This window comes from Lutjanus erythropterus, chromosome 24, assembly GCF_056507025.1.
Source record: "Lutjanus erythropterus isolate fLutEry1 chromosome 24, fLutEry1.hap2, whole genome shotgun sequence".
Lineage (NCBI taxonomy): Eukaryota > Metazoa > Chordata > Actinopteri > Lutjaniformes > Lutjanidae > Lutjanus > Lutjanus erythropterus.
In genome coordinates this window covers 18,253,979-18,277,729 of record NC_139340.1, presented here as the reverse complement: position 1 = coordinate 18,277,729, position 23,751 = coordinate 18,253,979, and the positions used below count along the sequence as shown (strand labels likewise).

At 41.7% G+C, this 23,751-nt stretch overlaps 1 protein-coding gene across 1 annotated transcript in view; it reads right to left on the bottom strand.

The window, feature by feature from the left end:
• The window catches only part of LOC146304977 (CLIP-associating protein 1-B-like), a 39,676-nt gene that overhangs the window by 6,759 nt on the left and 9,166 nt on the right, over window positions 1-23,751 (bottom strand). The window contains exons 9-30 of the mRNA XM_084713728.1: window positions 14,056-14,196; window positions 13,689-13,765; window positions 13,516-13,608; window positions 13,280-13,425; window positions 12,798-12,933; window positions 12,285-12,355; window positions 11,798-11,857; window positions 10,533-10,610; window positions 10,271-10,438; window positions 9,447-9,493; window positions 9,089-9,292; window positions 6,943-7,038; window positions 6,580-6,771; window positions 6,023-6,127; window positions 5,418-5,474; window positions 4,183-4,280; window positions 4,025-4,048; window positions 3,054-3,301; window positions 2,863-2,926; window positions 1,782-1,945; window positions 1,275-1,497; window positions 1,018-1,113 (exon numbers count right to left, since the gene is read on the bottom strand). Of these exons, the coding sequence (XP_084569854.1) occupies window positions 1,018-1,113; window positions 1,275-1,497; window positions 1,782-1,945; window positions 2,863-2,926; window positions 3,054-3,301; window positions 4,025-4,048; window positions 4,183-4,280; window positions 5,418-5,474; window positions 6,023-6,127; window positions 6,580-6,771; window positions 6,943-7,038; window positions 9,089-9,292; window positions 9,447-9,493; window positions 10,271-10,438; window positions 10,533-10,610; window positions 11,798-11,857; window positions 12,285-12,355; window positions 12,798-12,933; window positions 13,280-13,425; window positions 13,516-13,608; window positions 13,689-13,765; window positions 14,056-14,196 (2,588 nt within the window). The remainder of the gene's footprint in view (window positions 1-1,017; window positions 1,114-1,274; window positions 1,498-1,781; window positions 1,946-2,862; window positions 2,927-3,053; window positions 3,302-4,024; window positions 4,049-4,182; window positions 4,281-5,417; window positions 5,475-6,022; window positions 6,128-6,579; window positions 6,772-6,942; window positions 7,039-9,088; window positions 9,293-9,446; window positions 9,494-10,270; window positions 10,439-10,532; window positions 10,611-11,797; window positions 11,858-12,284; window positions 12,356-12,797; window positions 12,934-13,279; window positions 13,426-13,515; window positions 13,609-13,688; window positions 13,766-14,055; window positions 14,197-23,751) is intronic.

Genomic DNA, 23,751 nt, shown 5'->3' with positions numbered 1-23,751 from the left:
GCATGTTCAGTCAAAACATTCAAAAAAACTTAACCACAAGCTGGAAAGAGCAGTTTCTTTTTGAAATAACTTAAAATTTAGAGGTTTAGAGATAAAAGTTAAAGGCAAACTGCAAAAATTAATGCAGAAAGTTGGTCCTCATGTTTATGTTTAGTTCAGTTGACTCCGTTAGTCTCAGAGTTAAAACTTAAGCATCTCCAGAAACTCATGCACATTCTGTAGATTAGATTAAAAGTTGAGTCGACTGAAACATCTACTGTCCATCGTCCTGAATTTAAAGAGATAGTTTGGATTATTGTGGTTGTATGAGGTACTTATCCATAGTCAGTGTTTAACCTACAGGAGATTGAGGTCAACATGCCTTCAGTTTGGACGAGCAACTTCCTGTCAGACTTTTCTGATGGGAAACCGCCGGCTACATAAAGCAAAAATCACTCTCTCCAAACCAACCAACCCACATTCAAAATGTTGGCAATTTTTAATCTGTTTTTCTAGATGGCAACATCCTGTTTTCATCCACCAAACTACAGTCAAAATTTGTGATTCTAGTGAAAATCTGTTCATTTGTTTCTGTCATGCTATAATGCTACAACAAACTAACAGATGGAGGCAGCAGTAGACCAGCAACTGCTGTGTTCTGTGAGGTAAAATTACTGGTTTTATGAATGGACTTTGGTTGGTTTGGAGAAAGTGATATTTGTCTTATATAACGGTGGTTTCCTGTCTGTAAAGTCTGTCTCACAGGAAGGTAAAGAGGTGAAAATATTCTAAACATAACTTACACTTACTTACTGACTATGGATGAGCGCATCATAGAACCCTAGATCAAATAATCTGAACTGTCCCTTTATGATCCTGTAGCTTGATTTCAGAGCAGTTAGTGCTGAAAAGCCGTCACATCCACTCAGTGACTCGGAGTGTGAACAGACGTCCAGGTCTGCAGACCTGGTCTCCCCGAGTGTTTCTGGGTTAGAGGAGGTTATTCACTCTGCTCATGCTGTTGGGTGGAGATTCTACCTGCTTGCACCTCTCCTCCAGGTTGCCCTCTCCAGGCAGAGAGGCCACGGTGCTGGGTCGGCCTGAGAAATCCTCCCCTGCCCAGTTATGAAGGGTCTGGGGGTGTGGTGGACGAGAAATGGCGGAAAAAAAAGACGTGAAAACAAAAAAATGAAACTGAAACACAACAAATGAAAATATAAAAGAAGTGAAAAAGAAAGCTGAGAGAAGTTGGCGGCGGCAGTGAAGCTCCACGCCGCCCCGTCCCGCCCCCCTACCTTGCGGACGTCGGAGCTCTTGGGCTCGGTGGTCCAGGTGATGATGCGGGAGACGGCGAGGCGTGTCTCGCTGGAGTTGACAAAGTCGGCCGGGTCCATCTGGCGGGCCAGCGCCTCGATGTAGCGCAGGATGGCGACCTTCACCTTCAGGTTGGGCGTCTGCGTCTGATCCACGATGAAACGCATCAGGATGTTGAACTGCTGCTCGTATGGGAACGACTCTCTGCAGAGAACCAGAAAGAACATTTGTGGAATAATTCATTTTCCACCAACATGGAACCGACCCTGTTCTGGTTTACACACCTAACTTTTAACTGTTCTGAACATTTCAAACCAAAAATAAACTGCTTCTGAACCCTAAAAGTTCCCAGCTGAAACCGAAAAATAGCAGGTTCTCCTTGGGAACCAAAGTGTTTTAAGACTTTTTAAAGATCTGCAGGGAGCCTGTACAAATATGCTTTGAAGTTTTTGTTTTATTTCTGTATTTGAAGTTTTGATCCCAGATACCTGGTGACGTCCAGGGCCTTCTGGACTTTGGCCTGGACGGAGCCCAGCAGGTCGGCCCCCATCTTCTTCAGCAGCTGAGTGAGCAGGACGAAGAGCCAGTCCTGCAGGTCGTCCCTGTGCAGCGTGATGAAGTCCACCAGAGTCTCCAGGAACATGCTGAACACCTGAGAGACGAGGAGCAAGTCAGATTCCTTGCTGTGAGAACATGTTGAGAACACAGAGTGGCTGCTGCAGTCAGACAGGTCAGCTGACTGTGGTCAGTATGGTGAGTAAACACTTACTCTCTGGTGTTTGTTAGAGTCCACAGCGAGCAGCGACGAGGCATGCAACAAGAAAACACACACAGACTGTTAGTTTGACCTGCAGTTAGTTCTGACATGTGAGCAACTTTGACCTCCAGCTGCAGTAAATCTCAACGTTCACCACCTGCTGTCACCTCTCTACCTGGGTGCTTCATGTCTGTGGGGAACAGCAGCTCTTAAAGGGTAATGTCAGTATTTTTCAACCTGGACTCTTTGTTCCTCATGTTTTTGTGTCTCAGAGGAAAACAACTTTTGAAACTGGTTCAGTGTCGAGGCTGTAAAACCTGATCCTTGGGGACAATTTTGCCTTTTCAAAGTGCGTCCACTAAAGTGCTTGTTCTGCCTGACAGGCTCAGATTGTTCAGATTCTAGGACGGGGCTGCACAACAAGTATTAATCTAATCTAAGAAAATGAGTAAATCCAGGTTTAAAATTAAGCAGAGCTCTGCTGCACAATTAAAAACTCATCTCTGTTCAGTAAATCCAAGTTTATTTATGTAAGTTTATGTTATTTATGTAATAATTTCTAGCTTGACTTCTAAAAGTAAAAGTAACAATCTGAGCCTGTCAGCAGCAAAACAAGCACTTTTAGTGAACGTTTAAAAATTGTCCCATTAGTCACTCAGACACAAAAACAGGAGGAAAAATAGAGTCCAGGTTGAAAAATGACTGAATATACCTTTTAAGGTGAGTGTATTCTCGGTTGTTCTCCACACAGGTGATATTTTCAGGAGAAACACGATGATGCTGTGTGTTACAGAAGCTCAGCTGACTCTCACCTTGCTGTGAGGGTCTGCAAACATCCGGGTGAAGATCTCACAAAGCCTCTTCAGCTCCACACGACTGACGGAGAAAACAAGCAGCTCATTTATCCGAGATAAAGCACAACTCAACTGGCACTTCTGTACTTTGAAATTCTTGGTAAAAATCAAAATGTTTCTGTTCATTCACAGGTTTAAAAATCCTCTACCTCAGCATCCTCTGGCTCTTGAGCAGGTTCTGCAGTCCCAGCAGCCCTTCCTTCCTCTCGGACCAGTTGGCGCTGGCGCAGTGGTTCAGCACCTCGGCCACGTCCTCTGTCTGGCGCAGGTAGTGCGGCGCCATGCCACCATTGCGCGAGCTGTATGAGCGCTCTGAGCAGGCGCTGGAGGCGTCGCTGTTGGCGTCGTCGTCCGAGTACATTCCCGGAGACTCGAAACGTCGCCGCACCGGCCTCCGCTGAGCCAGAAAAGACATGAGAGCGTTTACAGATAGGAGAGAACAGAAAACATCTGGATCTACTGAAGCAGTCGAAATCTACAGCTGTGAGAAGATCTGCCATGCAGCTACAGTCAGAGTCATGCAAGTTTCTGATGATGAGATGGACGAGGTTATTTGATGCTCAATATTGTCTATAAAATGATGATACCAGTATACACTCATATATTTACTGCACCAAATCATCTGACAACAACACTGCAGCCTTTAAAATTTCAATTCTGGTGTGAAGTATCTCTTTTTGTTGTGGCCACAGTTTCAGTTTAATGTATATTAACTTTACATGGAGAGCAGAATCTTCACAGAAGGAGTTAGTGTCAGCAAAATGTTAATGGAAACTGTAATTTTCTTATTTTGCCCTGTGAACTGAACAGTTAAACAGCTTTGTATTTTATTTTGAAAAGGACTATATTTTATGTCTGTATCTGCCACTGGGCCTTCACAATAAGAGTTGGCATAACAATAAGTTAAGTCTACTACAGGAGACTTCATGTTCTCTGACTTCAGATGGAAAAAAACAAACATGCAGATATCAACAATCGGCCAAAACGAGCTGGAGAACATCTGTATCATGCATCTGTAGTTTAATGCTCCTGCAGTTTAATGCATGTGTAGTTGAATGCATTGTGCTTTTCATGCAGTGACAAGACGGCTCAGCTCTGTGTCACATGAGATTCTTTGTACCTTACTCCTCGAGTCTCCTAAGAGCTGAAATATATAAAGTCCAGGAAGAGAGAGGACAGAGGACGTTACTGCAGGTCTGTGAGAGCTCAAAACATCAACTAATCCTCAGTTTTTATTTCATGTTCTTACAGAGTTTTGTCCCTCTTCCAGTTTCTTACCAGAGCATCGGCGACAGCAGCCTCCACGTCGGTGCCGGTGTTTAGGATCCTCATGGCGTTGACAGAGGCCGAGATCCGGGCCTGATGAGACAGACGGTCTGGAAAAGAGACGGTCAGACACACATCAGCAGGTCCAGAGGACAGAGTCATCATGATGAGGCATTTCAAATGGAATAAATAAATAAAATAAAATGAAATTTAGCAGTGAGCAGTGTCTTAACTGCTTATGGTGGATTTTCTAATTTTATAGTTTAGGTTGGGGGTTAGGTTTTTTTTTGGGGTTTTTTTTCTGTAACCAGAAACACATTCATTTAGATTTGGATGATTTCTCTTCATAACCTGTGCACCAGACCCAACCCAAAGCAAATATCAGACAGCTTTTTTTTTTTTTTGCTAATGCAACAAATCAAAGCAGTGAGCAGCCAGCAAGAGAAATTATAAAATGAAAAACATACCATGAAAGTACAAAAAGATGTCAAGTGAATCAATATTGTTTAATCAAAATGACAAAAACAAGTCTGTCATATTTAGGGCTGCACAATTAATCAAAATTAATCAAAACGCTGTGATTTTTAAGGAACAATGTGACAAGCATTATTATAAAGATTATTATATGAAGACCTAAAAATCTTTTTTTGTTGTAAGACAACACTTGCAATAGCAATATCTGTCAAAATATTAATACTACATTTTTTTTTATCATATTGTGCAGCCCTAATCACGTTGCATTAAAATGATCATCATGAAGCTGCAAAATAAAACTTTCCTGCAAGAAAATAAACTACTTTGGTCAAAGCAAAATTCTGTTTTCACAAATTTAAAACCACTGAATTTCTGTATCTATTGATCATAAAACTTTAACAGAAACGTGTAATCAGGCTGATGTTTAGTGTCGCCCCCTGTGGGCCAATGAGCTGCTTCACGTGAAACAAAGTGGGAAACTATGAACATTAATGCTGCATTCATGTTCTGTCGGAATAATCAGAAAAATTAGATGATAATTTGGCAGGTAATGAGCCATCGCTCTGAAGCTCAGATAAAGTGAAAAGCTACAGATTATTTCCCACTGTGTCCACTGGAGACTCAGCTGAGAGGTGGACTGTGGCCATGCAGGGTGAGGCTTCAGTTGGCAGGATCACTCAGTCAGACAGATAACTGTGATACGGACACAGACACGTTTTATTTTCTCTGGCTGACTGAGGAAATCTGCCTCCTGAGACGACCTCTGTGGTCACCTGAGTAGCACTCTGCAGAGGACAGGGCGCTGGTGGAGCGGGAGTGTCGACGGGTGGCTGGAGGAGGACGTAAAGTTAGAGGAGACCAGAAGAAACCACAGATATGAAGACTGATAAACTGACAGGAACAAACTATTTCTGCCTCAGCTGCAGTCTTTATGTCTTTGTACATATTTAATTAGATCAGTCCAACAGAGGAGACATTTAAATACAGAGCATGCAGAGGATTAGACAGGAAAAACAGTGATCTACACAGACAAACCTTACAGGATAACTAGTGTATTCTTCAACCTGGACTCTATTTTCTCATGTTTTTGTGTCCAAGTGACAAAAGAGGAAATCATTTTTGAGTGCAACCACTGGGTTGGATCAGCTGCTCTTTATTCCTGAACAAAACTTTGCTTTGTTTGCTAGTAACCTAAAAACAAAGTGAAAAGGTTTTACTGTTAGCTATCTAAAAAGTAGGGGAAAATGTCATATTGTTTGCTAGCTACCTCAAAATAAAAAATGTTTTATTGTTTGCTAGCTGGTTAGAAAGAACGAAAAAAGAAAGGTTTGTTGTTTTGTTTTTTCTGAGGGTGGTGGGTCGTCAGTACCATACTCACCCAGGGGGGAGAAACCCCTGGCGGGGCTGGTGTCGCGGCTGCTCTCGCGACTGGTTTCGCGGCTGCAGCCCTGACTCATGCTCGGCCGGGGGATTCGGCTGCGGGCTGGAGGAGGAGTGCGGCAGGCAGGCAGGCAGGCAGGCAGGCAGGCAGACAGACAGACGGACGGACAGACAGACAGACAGACAGACAGCAGTGCAGGGGTAGATTTTAGCTCGTAGCACACTGAACCGGACACTGACACACCTGAAGCTCTGCAGAGAAGGTTAGTCAGGCAAGAGAGAAGGAGGAGAAGACTGAAGGAGGCTGCAGCTACAGGATTAGTGTGAGGAGAAGGAACCAGGAGGAATACTGCAGTCGTCTGGACTGAACAAATCAAACTTTTAACTCACTTCTCAGGTATTTAGTTTCTCCTAAACCTTTACTTTTACTGTCTGGAAGCAGTTTCTATTTTAATTTTTTTTTTACTTCTATTTCCTGAGCACCCCAACATTTTTCTTATGTTTTTTGATTCTTATTATGAAATATCTTTGGCCGTGGTTGGACAGCCTCCTTACCCGAGCCTGATCTGGTGGGGCTGGTCTCTCGGCTGCAGCCCTGGCTGCGATGACCTCGGGGTCGGCTCTTGTCGGTCAGGCTGGTGGAGGTGCTGTTGGCAGCGGCGGCGGCAGCGGTGCCCATGGTTGGCCTCGGGATCCTGCCGTAGGTGGAACTCAGGAGCCGTCCAGGAGAACCTGACCTACTGCCGGCTGAAACAAAGATTTTAAAATTTAATTAAATTCTAATTTAATATTAAAAACATACTTATGAATATTATACCCAATTTCTGGCAATAAATCCTCCTAAATCTGACACACTGGACCTCTAAGGAGTTAGAAAAAGTATATTCTGGTAAAATTACAGTAGAAGAAGTGACTCACGTTGAGACTGAGAGACGACTTTTCCTCGGCTTCTCCCCCGGCTGTCTGTCACTGACGGACCGTTTCCTGCACTCGTCCTCCTGGTCCGGACTCGACCTGGAGACACAGAGGACACAGAAACAGAGACAGAGCGAGAGTGAGATGGAGCATCTTTATACTCACAGCAGAGTTAAAACACTGAATGTGAGGACTGCAGCTCTGAAGCTGACATTTTTCTACACTTCTGTCATGCAGAAACAGAGTGAAATTAAAACTGAAGGTCATAAGGAGGAAACGTGACAAGAGAGATGAAACGGAATAGTGAGAGATGAAAGACAGGAATGACACTTAATCATAAGACTCATTTTTCATAAAAAAGATTCAATAACAAAAAACAAGCACTTTTTTTTTATTAAGGGCTGTGTGGAGCTCAATTTCTCTGTGAAGACAAGTGAAGATATAAAGACGTTCTCTCTTGAAAATCCACGATCTGGATCAATAAATCAAAAACACATCAAAGGGTAAATTGAGCTGACTTTTTCTTAAATTCAGAGGGTTGCCTATGTTTATTTTGTTTTTGTTCAGCAGAACATCGTGTTTCAAACACTTCCTGAGATTCTTACAGTCAAGCATTTTTTTTTCCTTTGTCAGTTAGTGAGCATCACAATTACAGAATAAATCAGATAAAAGCTACAAAAACACACATTTTTTTAAACGGGAAGAGACGTTTGGCTTAATCAGAAACAGATGATTTATTGAGCTCAATAAAGTCACCAGAATCCTTTTTGCATCATCGTCAAAGTCTACAGAAACTAAATAAAAGTCACCCAGGACGTCTTGGTTCATCTTTCCACTGACCCAACAACCACCGACTCTGGTTTGGTCCAGGTAAATCCTTATTTCACAGCCTAAAGGAGCACAGAGGTGCAGCGCAGGTGACGCTGGACAGCAGCTGCAGCCTTGAGAGAGAAGCTCCATCCACTGATTTTATAACCGAACTACAGGAGGACGCTCACTTTTAATTTTTTTAGGATAGTTTAGATTCACCAAAGTCACATAATAACACAAACTAACTCACAGATAGAGGCAGCAGTAGAACGACTCCTGTAGTCTGTGAGTTTGGTTGGTTTGTACAGAGTGATATTTGGCTTATATAACAGTGGTTTCCTGTGAGAAAAGTCTGCCTAGCAACAAGGTAAAGTGGTGATGGTGTCCACTTAGACTGATATTGATATTTTCTCACTATCCCTTCAAAGAACATCAGTGAAACCTCAAATGAAGGAAAACTTTATAACATTTATGTTCAGCCAGATCTAGTTTTTACACAGGTGAACGGAAATGATTCTAATGATTAAGCAAAATAATTGCAGTTAGTTTAAATAATCACAATCAGGATATTATGTAATAATTGTGACAGGCCTAACAAATCTATCACATCAGTAAATAATACAGGAGACTTTCATGTTTCTATGTTGAGGATCAGCAATAAAAGAAAAGGTTCAGTTTCTCCAGACTGTTGTGAACTTGACTCACCTGCACAGCCAACACTACGACACAGACTGACAGTTTTTTCTGAGTGTATCAGAGGAGTTACAGTACACCATGCGCAGACAGTCCATGCATAAACAGTTCCATCACAGATGATGAGCACCATTACAGTACTGATGAGGGGGGTCAAACAGACAGCATCATTCCCCTGTCCACATACGGAGACACACACACAGCTTACCGTCTGCGTTAACAGACCACGAGCCGTCTGACGGGTGGGTGAGCCCGGGAGAGACACAACAAGGGTCGGGGGGTCAAGAGGTTAAGCTTCAGATATGGTTGACAAAGAGGTGAGTGGGTGAGGGGACAGTTGGGATACAGCAAGTCTGACTGAGACTGTGAGAGTGTCTCAGAATATTTTGTTACTTGACGAAAAGCCATAAATGTCTTGCAGAGACAGAAGAGCTTCTACAGTGTTACAGAAAAAGCTGCATTATGTGTCCAACATATACGACCCCAGTTCCAAAAAAGTTGCATGAAATGTAAATAAGGACAGATTGCAATGATTTGCAAACATTTTTTGACCTACATTCAGTTGAGAACAGCACAAAGACAGCGTCCCAACTTTTTGGAATTGGTGTTATAAATTATAAAAAAATGACAACTTGGTCCTCCTCACCCAGAGAAGCGTAGGATCCAGGAGGAAGAGCCGAGGCTGAGCTGAAGGGCGAAGCCGCCGCCGCCGACACCGCAGAGGCCACGGCGGGCATCCTGGTGCGGGCGGTGGCAGTGGCCGCGGCGTTGACGTCCACGTCACTGCGAGAGCGCTGCAGGGAGCCCGGAGAGGAGACCGCAGCAGGCGTCCTGGTGTGGGAGGCTTTGGCTGGAAGAGATCAGACAGAAAAGATCAAAATAAAAGACCACAGCGGTCTAACTGCTCCTTTTCTTCCTATTATGAGCTGCACTTAAAGGGACAGTGCAAAATATTTTAAGTGTGGTTGTATGAGGTACTAAAGTAAAGAACAAAGTGTCCTTACATCTTGTTGTGCTGCTTCCAAGGGTGGTTTTTACTGACAGGGGTCGACTGTGGAGACAAAAATAACAGAGAAACAAAAGAAAACAACTCAAATTTAGTTAATAACTTAAGATATGTGGAGTATAAATAATCAGCACCACTTCAATGTGAGATATCCATTAAAACAAAAATATGAAGCAGCTTTTTTCTATTTCTATAAATAGAAATACATTACACAAACATTAAATAGAAATATTTAATGTATTTATTGTCTTTGTCACTGATGTGTTTCCGTCCATTAGCTTTCCTCCGTCACACTGCTGCAGAATAATGTGACACAGAAACATCAATACGCAGCTTTTTAACGAGACATAAATGGCACAAAGATCAATGCTGCACTCAGACAGAGAGAATATATTAACATGAAGAGAAGAACCGACACAAAGACATGGGAAGGAAAGAAAGAGGAAACCTGAGAGTCATTAAATCTTATTTTATGATCAGTCATGTGTAGATAATTTATCATCATCAACAATCAGCATTCAGTTATTATAACATCCAACTCTGTGAATTAAGGATTTATTTCAACCAAAGTTGTGTTGAGTCTCAATGAAGATGTTAAAATTAGCGTGTTGTAAATGGAGTCTGGTTAGTTTATCAGACACTTTAAAGAACAGTCTGAGCCTGTCAGAGGTAAAACACAAACACTTTTAGTGGATGAAATTTCTGTGTCTTTCATTTAACAGAAAAACATGGGAAAACTGCTCTTTCTTAAACTTAAAAGGGGACAGATTAAAAATTGACAGATCGATAAATCGGTCAGTCAGAGAGGAGGAAGTGTCTCACTTGAGGCTCTCCTGAGAGGACGAGGAGGAGCGGTCGGAGGCGGGCAGCGACATCAGGCTGTCTCCGCTCCTCAGGTGAGCCTGCAAAGCTTTCTGATAGGACGACTCCAGGCCCTGGAAGAGCTGCTCCGCCTCCCGACGGAAGTGACCATGGAAACCCCAGTAACACCTGCGACAGTGAGCAGGACGACCAGAAAAATAATCATCAGCTGCAGCTACGATAAACAGTGAATAAACTGAAACTATAGATGGGTGCATCTTACTTCCTGGCCACAGAGCGAGCCTCAGCGTCTGCATCATGGACCCCTTTCTTTATAGTCTCCATTAAAACTGTTCCATGTCTGCGAGGGAGAGAAACAAGATGGTGCTGCTGTGATTGTATAAATGCAGATTAAAACCTGGGTCCAAATACAGATGAAAATACAATCAAATTAAATAAAATAATCCCAGTCTACATCTTGTTTAAAGTCGAGATGACATAAAAAATAAGGATGGGCTGATCAATTCTGCAGAATCCAGAAATTTCACTGCAAAAAATGTCTAAAAAAATCACAACATGAAAAAGCTGCTGTGAAATGAGACATTTTAGGCTCAATAATCACAAAAAAAGCAAAATTCTGGAGGGACAAATTTGTTATTAATGTCTGCAATGTGTCATGTGATTTACCAAGATCTAATGATCTTTTACTTTTTCTAAAAAGAAATGATCAATATCTGTATTTGGATAATGAATTCATTGGTTTGAGTTGTTTAGTTTCTTTTAATAAAAAACAAAAAATTCTCTGATTTCTCTAAATGTCTGAGTTGTGGACAAAAGAAAACATTGGAGGACATCATCTTGGACTTTTTCCACCACTTTAGGACATTTTTCTATAAAACATGAACTGTACTACACATATTTCAGAGTTCTTGATACTTTTGGACATTTCTGTTCTCAAACAGGTATTTCAGTTAAATATTGAGCTCAAATTTTAAAAATTGGTATTTCTGTCTAAATTATTTCTTTGTAATTTCCTTTTTGGCTCATGATGCTAAAAGCTGCTTTTTCTAAATAAAACTGAGTCTGATTTGTAGTCGGGAGACAAACAGGATCAGAATCTGTATCTCACACACTGATTGACTGATCGATGAGAACCGGAGAGCTCCCTCGGTACGGGAGGGTCAGCTCAGGTTTCTCCCTGGTGGCGGCGGCGGCAGGAAGCAACCGGGCGGAAACACAATGAGGCTTTTGGAGGCAGACAGAAATCCCCCCTGGCATCACCATGGAAACTGCTGAGACAGACCTCGACCCGGCCGGTGTCACGTTTCCAGACAAGGTGGCGTTTGGTGCTTTAAGTCATTTACAGCCTGCTGTCACTATTTTCATTTTATTACAAATATCTGCTGATTCCACCTTAAAATATTCCTGTGTATTATTTTACTTATTGTTTTGTTTTGTTATTTTTTCAGCATGAAAATCTCCACTCCAGTGAATGTTGATGAATATCAGAACAGCATAAATAGAGTTTGTGTCGGTCAGTTTCCTCACCTCTCCAGAGAGCTCGTCTGCCACTCCTGCAGCAGCAGATCCAGGAACTCAAAGCAGCGCCTGCAGAGAGAAGAAAAAAATATATATATTAAAAAAACATGAAAATCATAAAAATATGACCACAATACAACATAATGCATACACAAAAAAATAAAAATAAAATTGATATTAAATAAAAGGTAGAATCAAAAATAAAAATTAACATAAAAATAAAAGCATTAACATTAAAATATATTAATCAAATAAAATAAACAGGCATTCATAAAATAAAAAATATGTATAAATAAAGAAAAGAAAATTAAGAATAATAACTAAAATAATAATAAAAAGAAAAGAAATGCATTCAAAGAAAAATATATTAATAAACTACATTAAACATGCATAAATAAAATAGACAATATAAAAATATTACAAAATGAATGAAAATAAAACGTGTGTGTGTGTGTGTGTGTGTGTGTGTGTGTGTGTGTGTGCACATGTGTGTCACCTTCTGACGGCCACAGATTTGGAGGTACAGTTGCTGGTGATGATGGGGATGAGACGAGGGAAGTGTGTGTGCTGCAAAACACAACAAACTGGAGTCAAAAACACAACAAAAACACAACATTTTCTCTTTAAAAAGCCTGAGACAGACTGAGAATAAAGTTCACACCGTTCAGTCTGCTGCCTTTTCTTCTTTCCTCTGTCATTTGTCCAGTCTGACAACAACTGACTCTTTTCTTTTTGACATGAAATGTGATTTGCAGGATCAAATCACATTAGTTTGTGAAATGTTTCCAGCTGTAACGTCATTATGAAACTTCCTTGCGAACATTTCCGTTAAATCAGGACAAGAAGCTGCTTTTATTTCCCATAACAGAGGCCACATGGCTGCAGGAATTTACAAAGTGACAGATGAACAATGAGCTTGTGATTTGTTAGAGTGAGGAGAGAAGAAGACTCTCTGTTTCCACAGTGTCCCTGTAAACACAGACATCACTGAAATAAAGCTGTGACGCACTCTGAGGATGAGGCGGATGGCGGCCACGCCGGAGGTGGCCATGACTTTGGCACTGTTGGGGACCAGGTTGAGGAGGATCGGCATGGTGGCCTCAGCGGCGTGGTCGAACCGGCTGCCGAGCACCGAAGACAGGTGGCTGGAGACAGAACAGCAGAGAGAACAATCATGAGCAGCAAGATCAGATTGTTCCTTTAAAATGCTGGTCACTGCTGTCAGCCCCAAATCAGCATTTTTCCAACAGGGTGTGGCAGGTGTTGTTTTCACCTGGGACAGTTTATGTGTGTGATCATGACAAAATGTGGTCCTGCAGACACATAATGTTGCAGGAACAGAGAAAATTTTGCATATGTTGCCAGGTGTTTATTTGTCTGTTATATATCTGTTGCAGTTGAGATCAAATGGCAAAATGTGGTACATTAATGGTTTAACTCATTCAAAATGAAATATTCTCTTATTGTGTTGTGACCTCCAGATGTTCTTACCCCAGAGTGATGCAGGCCTCTCTCACCACCTGAGAGCGGAGGTCCTTGGCAGACAGTTTGAACGCCGCCTCCATGAGCCGCAGCTGCTGCAGAAACCCATCGAACTCTGCTGCGCCAGCCAGCAGCAGCGAACGCACCTTCTTCAGCTGGAAAAAGAGAAGAAGTAGCGATCAACAGAGAGATTTTCATCTGAACGATCCTCAAACTGAGACGACAGAGAGGTGAGGACGTCTTACAGCCGCCACTCTGAGCTCCCAGTCCCTCTTATCGTCTGACAGCACGTCTCGAATCTTCGTCATGGCCTCCTCCACCTCCCTGTTGGAGTAGATCTACAAGAAAAAGAAAGGGTTAGATTGTGGAAACATAATGAAGTTTATATTTAAAATCTGAAATAAACAGGGTTCCATACCTGCACTGTGGGAACATCCTCAAAGGCCTGGATGAAGTCCTCCTCATCCACAGCTCCAGCACCAGATCCATCCCTCCCTGCAGACACCAGCAGGTGAGAAAATGTCACTAAAAACAGTTTGAAGGATGGACTGGATTTACATGATGAAAATGAACACTACTGTAATAATCATAATCATTTTGAGACTTTTTGTTCTCCAGAAAAAATATTCAAATTCTATGACATTTCAGTGTATACTGAGTGTCTCTGGGTTGTGGACAAAGCAACACATTTGAGAAGAGACACAGCGTGCAGACTCATGAAATGTCTCAGTGTTTGTGTGTGCAGAAGAGTTGTTGACGTGTCAGACGGCGGTGTCGGCTCTGACCTGCAGACTTGGCGCTGGAGGCGGAGGCAGGACGTCGGAACGAACCCATGCTCACCGTCTTCCTCCCGGACAGCGAGGCTCCTTTGGACGAGGACGAGGAGCGTCCACCGTCCACCGAGTCATCGTCCTCAAAGTTTTTGTCTGGAGGAGGAAGAGCAGAGCAGAGAAACAGAGCGCTCAGGTCACATGACTGAACAAGGAGCCTTCAGTAAATTCAACCAGCACAGAGAAAAAGCAGGCGGACTCTTGACATTTCTGCATTTTAACTTTTCGCTGACGTTCAGTTGAGGACATAACTCACATTCCTGCATCAGCAACATAACAAGCTCATGATGGCGAAGGAGCGCGAGGCTCAGAGACAGAACGCCCTGACAAGGAGCTGGACAATCACCCCAGTGTTCCCAGTCAAAAGCCCAGAGTGACCACAGGAGAACAAAATACACATTTTAAACTCACAGTCTGCAGAAAATGACTTTCTGAGGAGACAAAACTGAGTTTGTTGAGCTCTGACTCTGACACACTCACACCTTCAGTCCCTCTGCTGAGTCTGTTGAGCTCAACAAGGATTCTGACATGATATAGTTCATCTGTATCTGTTCATTTTTAGATATTCTGAATTAAATATTTCAGAAAAGAGTCTAGATCTTATCCAGACCTGAAAATTCAGTTAAAACAGTTCAAAATGTGAAGATATTCACTGTCAAACAGCACAAAGAAACACTACAACTCCTCACAATTGAGAAACTGGAACTATTTCAGCTCTGATTTTATGTCAAACTCCATATTTACTCAACAGAAGAGCCATTTACAGGATCTAAACAAAAGAAAAGCTGCAGCCCAGAATTCAACACTCGTTTCCTGGTTTAATCAGTTTAATTTGTTCAATCAGTTGCTTCTTTGTGAACATTTTACTGATGGATATGTTCAATATGATATGATGTGGACTAAAAAAGGTCCTGAACTGAATTTAATTGCTCTGTATCACAATAACAATCTGTTTTTTCCTCTCCACCCAGTGGAAATGTCTCCTGTGGTAGACAACCGAGCGCCACGTGAGTCCCCCTGAGCGCAGGAATCTGCACGCCTAGCAATCAATCCTCTTCCATTATTCAAAGTTCACACACACACACACACACACACACACACACACACATACACACACACACACACACACACACACACACACACAAACACACAAACACACACACATACACACACACACACACACACACACACACACACAGCAGGGCACTGAGCCAACACATCAGTCATGTGCCATCAGGTTGCAGTTTCTCCTCCTTGCAGGACGCTACAACTCTCAATATCAACACAAGGTGACACCGTGTATATCTGTGTGAGTGTGAGAGACATGAAAACACACCTGTCACCTGAGGTCAACATCAACACAACACAACAGGAGGGGAAAAGTGCACGTTAGCTCAGGAGGAAATCCCTTCAAAGACCCACGTGTGTTCAAATATCAAGTACAAGCATTTAACGCTAATAAAATACTAATAAAATTAGTACTGAAAAATATTTATTGCATTACTATGCATTATACTGAATCATGATCCCCTCAGAGGATCAATGAATTTAATCTTATCATAGCCTCATCAAGGGCCGTGTCACTATCAGATGTCTGCTGTGATCCTAAACATCGATGCAAGTCACATGAAACATTTCATAAAAAGAAAATCCACATCATCTTCAGCAAAATACATCTCTAATGCACATCATTGATATTCATTTTATCCTTTTTAATATCACAATTTATGAGTTCATGGTTTTATGATGTTATTTAGTCAAATTAAAATGGTCATGAGTCAAAACTGTGGATTATTTCCAATGTTTAAAACACCAATGCCTGTAAAAAGCTAAAGATAAAGCGACTCATGAAGTCGACACAGAATTCCTGACCAGACTGGAGACTCATATTGCTCTTCAATGCCCTTCAGCTAGAATAACAGATTTCAACATGCGTCACAAACATCATTTACAAGACAAACTAACCAAGAATAACCCACAAAATCCAGATGTTGAATTTAAATTAAATCTCGACAGCCTCAGTTCTCAAACATGAACTTATCAACTCAACTGTCATCTCATATCCACAACAGGTCAACGTACGGCTGCTCCCTGAAAGCTGATGAGTCAAATCACTACAGAGGATTACACAGTTCAAATGCACAACTGCACAGGGAAAAATTTCAATGAGGAATTATATATATATCTATATTTTTTTATATTAGTGAGAACTTATTTAAAAAAATCTGGTGAACTGGGTATCGATGGACACTGAGAACAGTCAATCTGAGCCTGTCAGTGACAAAAACAAGCACAAAACAACAAATCAACAAGCAAACATCAGCTGCCCTGCACGCTCTGCATGTGTGTCTGGATGAAGTGTCCATAATTTCATAATCAACTGATTGCTTCAGTTGAGTATTTTCTGCTTTTCTCTGCTTTATATGATTATAAACTAAACATACTTGGTGTTTGGACGGTTCTTTGGACAGAACTAGACATTTGAAAACGTCACCTAGTTGGACATTTTTCACTATTATTTTTATATGATCTTATGAGCACAACAATGATTAAAAATTAATCAAAGCGGCCCTAATTTTGTTCTTTAAGTAGAAAATCAGCTCCCATCTGCTTCAAATATAAGCTTTCAAATAAAGGCAAAATGGCAGTGATTTAGTATTGCACTATTAAGACTGGTGCATTACAAGAGATTTTTTTTTTTTTTAAATGAAAAAGGTCAAAAATGAAGCTGACTTTTAGCCATTGGATCCTACATTTCCCATAATCAGGGGTGGACAGTGTAAAATATGCCCATGTAGGCTGACATATGAGATTATTGTGGTGCACTGAACTGACAAAAAAAAGAATAAATCGTCAAATCTTCATATTGAACAGCCATATCTGATTCCACTGACAAAATCCTGAGTCGGGTACAGCCATATGTCTTTTAGCCATAAAGTTCACTCATCAGGAAACTGAAATGGAACAAAATATAAAACTAAATCCCAGTTTCTGCCAAACTCTCCAGCAGCCAGACTCGGTCCTGATCCTCCGGCTTCTTGACCTTCCTGTCAGGAATTATCCGAGCTAAAATCCAGCTGCGAGCAGGCCAAGAAATCATCCTGCTGCTGTGTTTACATTCAAGACACCGCGGACGCATTCCTCCTGGATTTACAGCCGTCGTCACACCAAGCACCCTCCCTCCTCCTCTTCCTCCTCCTCTCATTCACCTCCTGTCTCCTGTATTCATCATTGATCACAACCTCCAGTATTTCCCTCCGTTCAAACCTCCCCTGCAGCTTACAGGAACAGATCCGCCTGCAGACCAGTTTCCTCAGCATGCCGGCAGACAGTCAGGTGCTCCTCCTGTCCTCTGCGCTCCTCACATCTTCACCTCCTGCTGAGGAGACACAAGAAGAGGCGAGGAAGGAGGGGAGTCCAGCCGTGAGCCCCCTCCCCTCCCCTGCCAGCAAGCATGTGCGATCTCCGTCTTCGTCCTCTGGACCACTTCACACACACACACACACACACACACACACACACACACACGCACACACACACACACACACACATACACACACACACACACACACACTGTCAGGACCAGGATGGAGGAAGAGGAAGGGAGGGGACGGAGAGGAGTGATGGAGGAGGAACCAATGGGAGGAGAAGGGAGGGGCCGGGCAGCGGACAAACCCAAACGCTCGATCTGGAGGTGGAGCCGGTGGGCGGGGCCACAGATGAGAGACAGCTACAGTGTCATCATGACTCAGGAGAGGAGGGATGTAGGGAGGAAGCTGCTCCTCTGACAGTGTTAACGGCGAGTTCATCCGTCAGCCTCCAGCAGCTGGAGAGTTTTATTCACAGCAAGGTCACTGCTACTTCAACCAGAGAAACAACTGAGCGAGACTCAGGTCTTTATCTGCACAGACACACAGCAGTTTATATTTATTTTATTGTTATTACTTACTATATTTACACTAAATTATTGCCAGATTGATTGCTAGTTGAAAAGCAGGTCCAAGCATGTGACAACAGGTGGAGTACACCTACATACGTCTGTGCGCTCCACATGCTTGGACCTGCTTTTCAATTCACAAGATTGTAACAGGATTAATTAATCACTTATTTGAGAAAATGATTGACTTATTAATCAATAATGGAAGTAATTGTTAGTTTATAAATCACTGTAACAACACACAACACACCAGCAGCAGCTCTGAATGAATACAGGACCTTTAAAGTCAACATCAAGACAATAAAAATTCACATCAGCTTCAGTCTCACAGCCAGTGTCTCACTCACTCCTGATATCAGCTGACAGGAAACCTCCCTCCACAAGATGGCGCTGTTACCCCACCGTTTCAGTGTTTACCTTCACAATTACAGCCATTTATTCATAATTTTCCTCAACTCTTGATGGTATACAGTTGCAGAGGAAAGACAGGAGGTCACAGATGATCTTAAGTCAGAATATCAGAGGTTAATGTATTAAAAGACCTGAGTGATACTGAATAAAAACACACAACAAATGACAGTTTTCCTCACATTCGATTATTATTTCTCACATTAACTGATCATTCAATTATCTGCCAACTATTTTCATAATCAATTAATCAGTTTGAGCCATTTTTAAAGAAATAAAAAAGTCTAATTTCTGCTTCTTAATTGTAAATATTTTCTGGTTTCTTTACTCCTCTCTGACAGTAAACTGAATGTGTACAAAACAAGACATTTGAGGATGTCATCTTGGACTTTAAACATTTTCTGATATTTTATTGAGCAAACATCTAATCGATCAGTGGAAAAAATTATTGCCAGATTGATCACTAGTTTAAAAATAGGTCCAAACATGTGAAAACAGATGGAGTGCAAATGAGAGAAGACCCAAAAATATTCAGTGCTAAAGGGTTCAGGGCCTGACAAATGATGAAGAATTCTCTATGGGTCAAAGTCCAACAACACTGGATCCTACATTTCCCATGATGCATCATGATATTATGAGTAATGCTCACATCTTCTCAGACTGGATGAAGCTCCTTCAGAGTCACAGACTGAGCAGCACTAACCACGGCGAATAAATGGTGTTTGACAGGTGAAATTTATCCTTCACAAATATATTATAGTTGGCTAACGACTGCTCGTACCATAAAGACTCGTAATGACGACATATGAACACGATCACAACATCTAACAAAGCAAATGTGACTAATTGTGCCCCTCCTCTGGACCCCCAGTCACAAGTTCTCCTCCTGGCAGCGTCTCAAAGTCTTTGGGAGCTCGGAGCCTGATGAAGTCTGACAGCTGATCCCCACGATGCAAATTCACAAAATGACCGGGGGAAGAGGTGAGGTGTTCAGGAGCGCAAAGTGTTGCGTCACTGAAGAAGAAAGGAGGAAGCAAGGGAGCGTGGGAGAGCAGCTCACAGTCCCACAGCAGGTAACGACTTTCTGCAGAGATCAGATCAACTTCTGTTGTCTTTCTCTACCTGCAGCTCGAGTTTACCACCATTCAACAAGTTTTTATTGTTTTTATTAACTTCTCACTTGCAAAAATTACACTCTTATAAAAGTTCTCAAAACGGAGAATAACAATGCAGCTGCAGCTCAAAGGTGAGCTTCAACCTGTGCACGTGAGACGATTCATGCTGTTCAGCCTTTTCATCGCTGAATGAATGAAGTGGGGAAACACCCCCACCATTCTCCTGCACATCACAACCAGCTGGAACAACAGTGGGAGTGACGTTCCCACAGAATTATCAGGCTCCATTCACAACGTTCTCACCACATTAAAATGAACTCATACCAAGAAAATCCACAAGCAAACAGTCTGGAGTTACAGCAGAGGAGACAACCTCCACTAACTTCACTACAAAAAGTTAAACTGTAATTATTTAAAGCCACTCCTCAAAAAAGGTCTGACTTAGCAAACACATGAAACATCAGATTTTTGTTCCACTGGTTCTACTTGAGAACCCACTGTTTATCTCCAATAACCAACTTCTAATGGTCACATAACAGTAATGGATAGAAACAAGCATCCATTCGCTTTCTCTTTAACTGATCTATTTGAAAATTTAGTTAAAATTTGTGACAAGTTTCAGATTTAACTTTATAATGAGACTTTAAACTACTGATGTGAAACTTTTAAGACGTGTTTTTGTTTACTTGTTGGGGTTTTAGGGTCAATCAGTCTCTGTTCCTGTTAGGACTGAAGCTTTTCCTGTTTGGTATCCTTCAGTTTCTGTGGAGAGGAGTTTTCCTGTTATGTTGTCTGAAGCATCTTGTTGTGTTTTTGTGCAGAGATGAGTGTCAGTTTAGACCTGTTGTTTTTTTTTTTTTTTGAAAAGTTACTGCTGCTTTATTTCATCTGTTAGAATCTAAATGAACTGAATTAGAGGTAAATGTTGTATGAAATAAGTATTAATAAAGCAGAATTAATGATAATCATTGCAGCCCTTCATAAATGCTCTTTCAGCGGTGCAGCTACCATGTGTGTCTGAGCAGCTGTGAGAGACTCAGTGGTGCATGGTGCCCTGTCCTTCTGTCCCTGCACAGTGTTCATTATTCAGGAGGTTTCCAACTGTGCAACCCAAGTCCTGCTGGCAGCGAGTACCTGGACTCGTCTCTCGACACCTCCCTGCAGGACCTCCTGAGGCTGCGTGACGCACACACTCAGGTCGGGTCCCTGTTTATCCAGGCCCGCAGCGCTGGAGTCGATCAAATATAACACAAAAGATCACGTTCAAAAACAGAATTATGACATATTATTTCGTCCCATGTGGATTATTGGAACTATACAAGATTCTACACTCAGTGAAAAGTCGGCAGCTGCAAGACTTTGAACTAGAACTGTGAGAAGAAGAGAAGAAGACAACCATCCCCCCAGTTTCAGCCCGTCACTGGCTTCACTTTGCTCCAAGAATGCAGTTTCAAATCAATTAATCGCTTTTATAGGAGGTGAAATGCACTGGATCCAAGATTTATGTCTGATCTACAAGAGCCCTTACGTACAAGAACACAAACCGGACAGTATTAAAAAAAAAAAAAAAAGAAAAAACACTTGAGTGTGGATTTGCAGCCAAATACAGAAGATCATTTCTGACAGTGAAAAAGAAAAAAAAACATGGCAAGTCAATTATGAGTCAAAATCACAATAAAAAGTTGAAATAATGAGATTAAAAAAAGTCATTATTGACATAAAACATCATCTGGTTTTTCTCATAATTTCAACTTTTTTTTATCACATAGTTATGATTAATGATGATTATACTTCATTCTTTATTCTACATTATTCTCATTTATCTGTTTTTCATGCTTACTGTGAATTTTTATTAGTCTGAGTGAAGAAAAGTGCTATAAAAATAAAACTATTATTATTATTAATGTTAACTTAAACCAGACTTGTTTAAACCATCTTTTTGAAACTGAATTAGCTGAAAATAAAGACTGCTTTACTGAAATAATCCTGAAAAAAACACCCTTAAGATACCCAGTATGACTAAAAACAGGTGATGCAGCACAGTATGTCACCTGTCAGGACAGTAAACGATGCAGAACACCAGCAACTCAGATGAGAACACAAGTGGAAATGATGAAGTTGTTCCTCAAACTATGTTCCTCAAATCATAACAACGTTCTCCACCAAAAAACCCTCAAATTATCAAAATATTTTAGATGTAATCGTGCACGTCAGAGCAGAACAGCAGGATTATCTGCATCACTGAGCTTCTGTCACTTGTGGCTTTCAGCCCCCAATTATGATGCTGGTGCAATTCTGAGCACAAAGACGAGTTTCTACGTCAACAAGACAGACAGCTGAATATTTTCTCCATCAACCTTTGCAGATTTATAGAAGAGGCCTCAGACTTTAAGATTAGAAGAAAGGAAGACTTGTTGTACGTGATAAATTTACCTGCAGGGATCCGAGAGACGACACCCTCTCCTGTGGCTCTCCTGCCGTCCTGACACTAACACAGAGCTGGTGCACTGCTGCTGCCTCCTCCCCTCCCCTCCCCTCCAACCTGGTCTTGTGACTGTAGGGACGACAGCCGACACCACCCCTACAAAATAAGAGCCCTGGGCTGCCGGACTTAAGGGCTGCCGACTTCATTTTATAGTTTTTCTCAATCTCTCTCTTAGTTTCAGTTGTCCTATTCTGCCTTTGTCTTTCTGTCTTAGTCTCTCATTCTCTCTCTCTGTATCTTAAAGGGATAGTTCAGCTCTTATCTGTAGTTAGGATATTACCTACATCAGTTTGTGTGTTTCTGTATTCTATATTTAGACTATTTTCACTTCACTTTGTTGTCAGACAGCCTCTTCTGTCAGGAAACCACTGTTATATAGGCCAAATATCGTTCTCTCCAAACCAACCAAACTCTATTCGCAAAATCAGTAATTTTGCCTCGCAGGACACAGGAGTTGCTGGTCTACTGCTGCCTCCATCTGTTAGTTTGTTTGTGTTTTTGTGTGACTTTGGTGGTCAACCAGAAACTCTGTGTTCTGTGAGGTAAAATTACTACTTTTGCCTAGGGAGTTTGGTTGGTTTGGAGAGAGTGATATTAGTCTCATATAGCAGCAGTTTCCCATCAGAAAAGGCTGTATAACAGCAAAGAAAAGTGGTGAAAATATTTTAAATATAGCATACACTTAAACTGGTCCCTTCCTACACCTGTACTCCTGCTGCTTCTCCAAACTGGGGACACAATAATCCAAACTATCCCTCGAACGTAGTTTCTTATGCTCTCCTCTGAATGTGTGCAAATCTCCTTCGTCCATTTCTATCCCTGTTTTCCAGGTTAGCATGATGCTGTCAGGTGACATTCACATCTCTGTCGGTCGTTGCTGACGTCCACGTGTCTTTGACGAGACGGCTGGTGTGTTGAAAGGCTGTTGAACTTGTTCTCTCCTGTATTTTCAACCCATGTCCAGACAAACAAAGTGAGACAAGCTGCTGTGAAGAGCTTAAACGCAGTAAAGCTGGAGTTATAAACACACCAAAGGAACTAGGAACCTACTACCCCTGCAAATCTGTAATTTTACTCAAGTTAACGCTGCATTTCCTGCTAGCTGCTGGTCGCTATAACTTCCAGAGGACACAAGACAGAGTGATGAAGGAGGGTGGCAAACATGAATAAAACTAATGCGATACCTCTTCAGATAATAATGAAAATCAGTTAATTAATCCTAAATAGGTCCAAACGTGAAAAGAGGAGTGCACACTTTCACATGTTTTGACCTATTTTTCATTTGACCAAATTGTGACATTTCCAATGCAAAACAGAATTGCATTAAGAAACTTACTTACTCTGACATTCAAATACAGATAATTTAATTTCTTTTGATGATAGTAATCACAATCTGTGCAGTGTGTGAGAGAAACGCTGCAGTTTGTCATGTGGTTCTTATAAAAACACTGACACTAACAGTTCAGAGGAGTCATGGCAAAGCTCCTCCTCCTCCTGTCAGATTATCTCAGTGACAAATTCATGTTGTTTCCTCAAAGGAAGGTGGTCTTGTCTTTTTTTTATTTTTAAGCTCTGGGGCCCCCGGAGATGAAAGCTGAGCCTTGTGACCACAGCGATGAGGCCCGTCAGTTCCGGCCTGCCAGACGACAAGTTCAAAAGACTGAAAGGCCAGACTGACGTCACAGTCCAGGAGGTTTTAGTGGTAA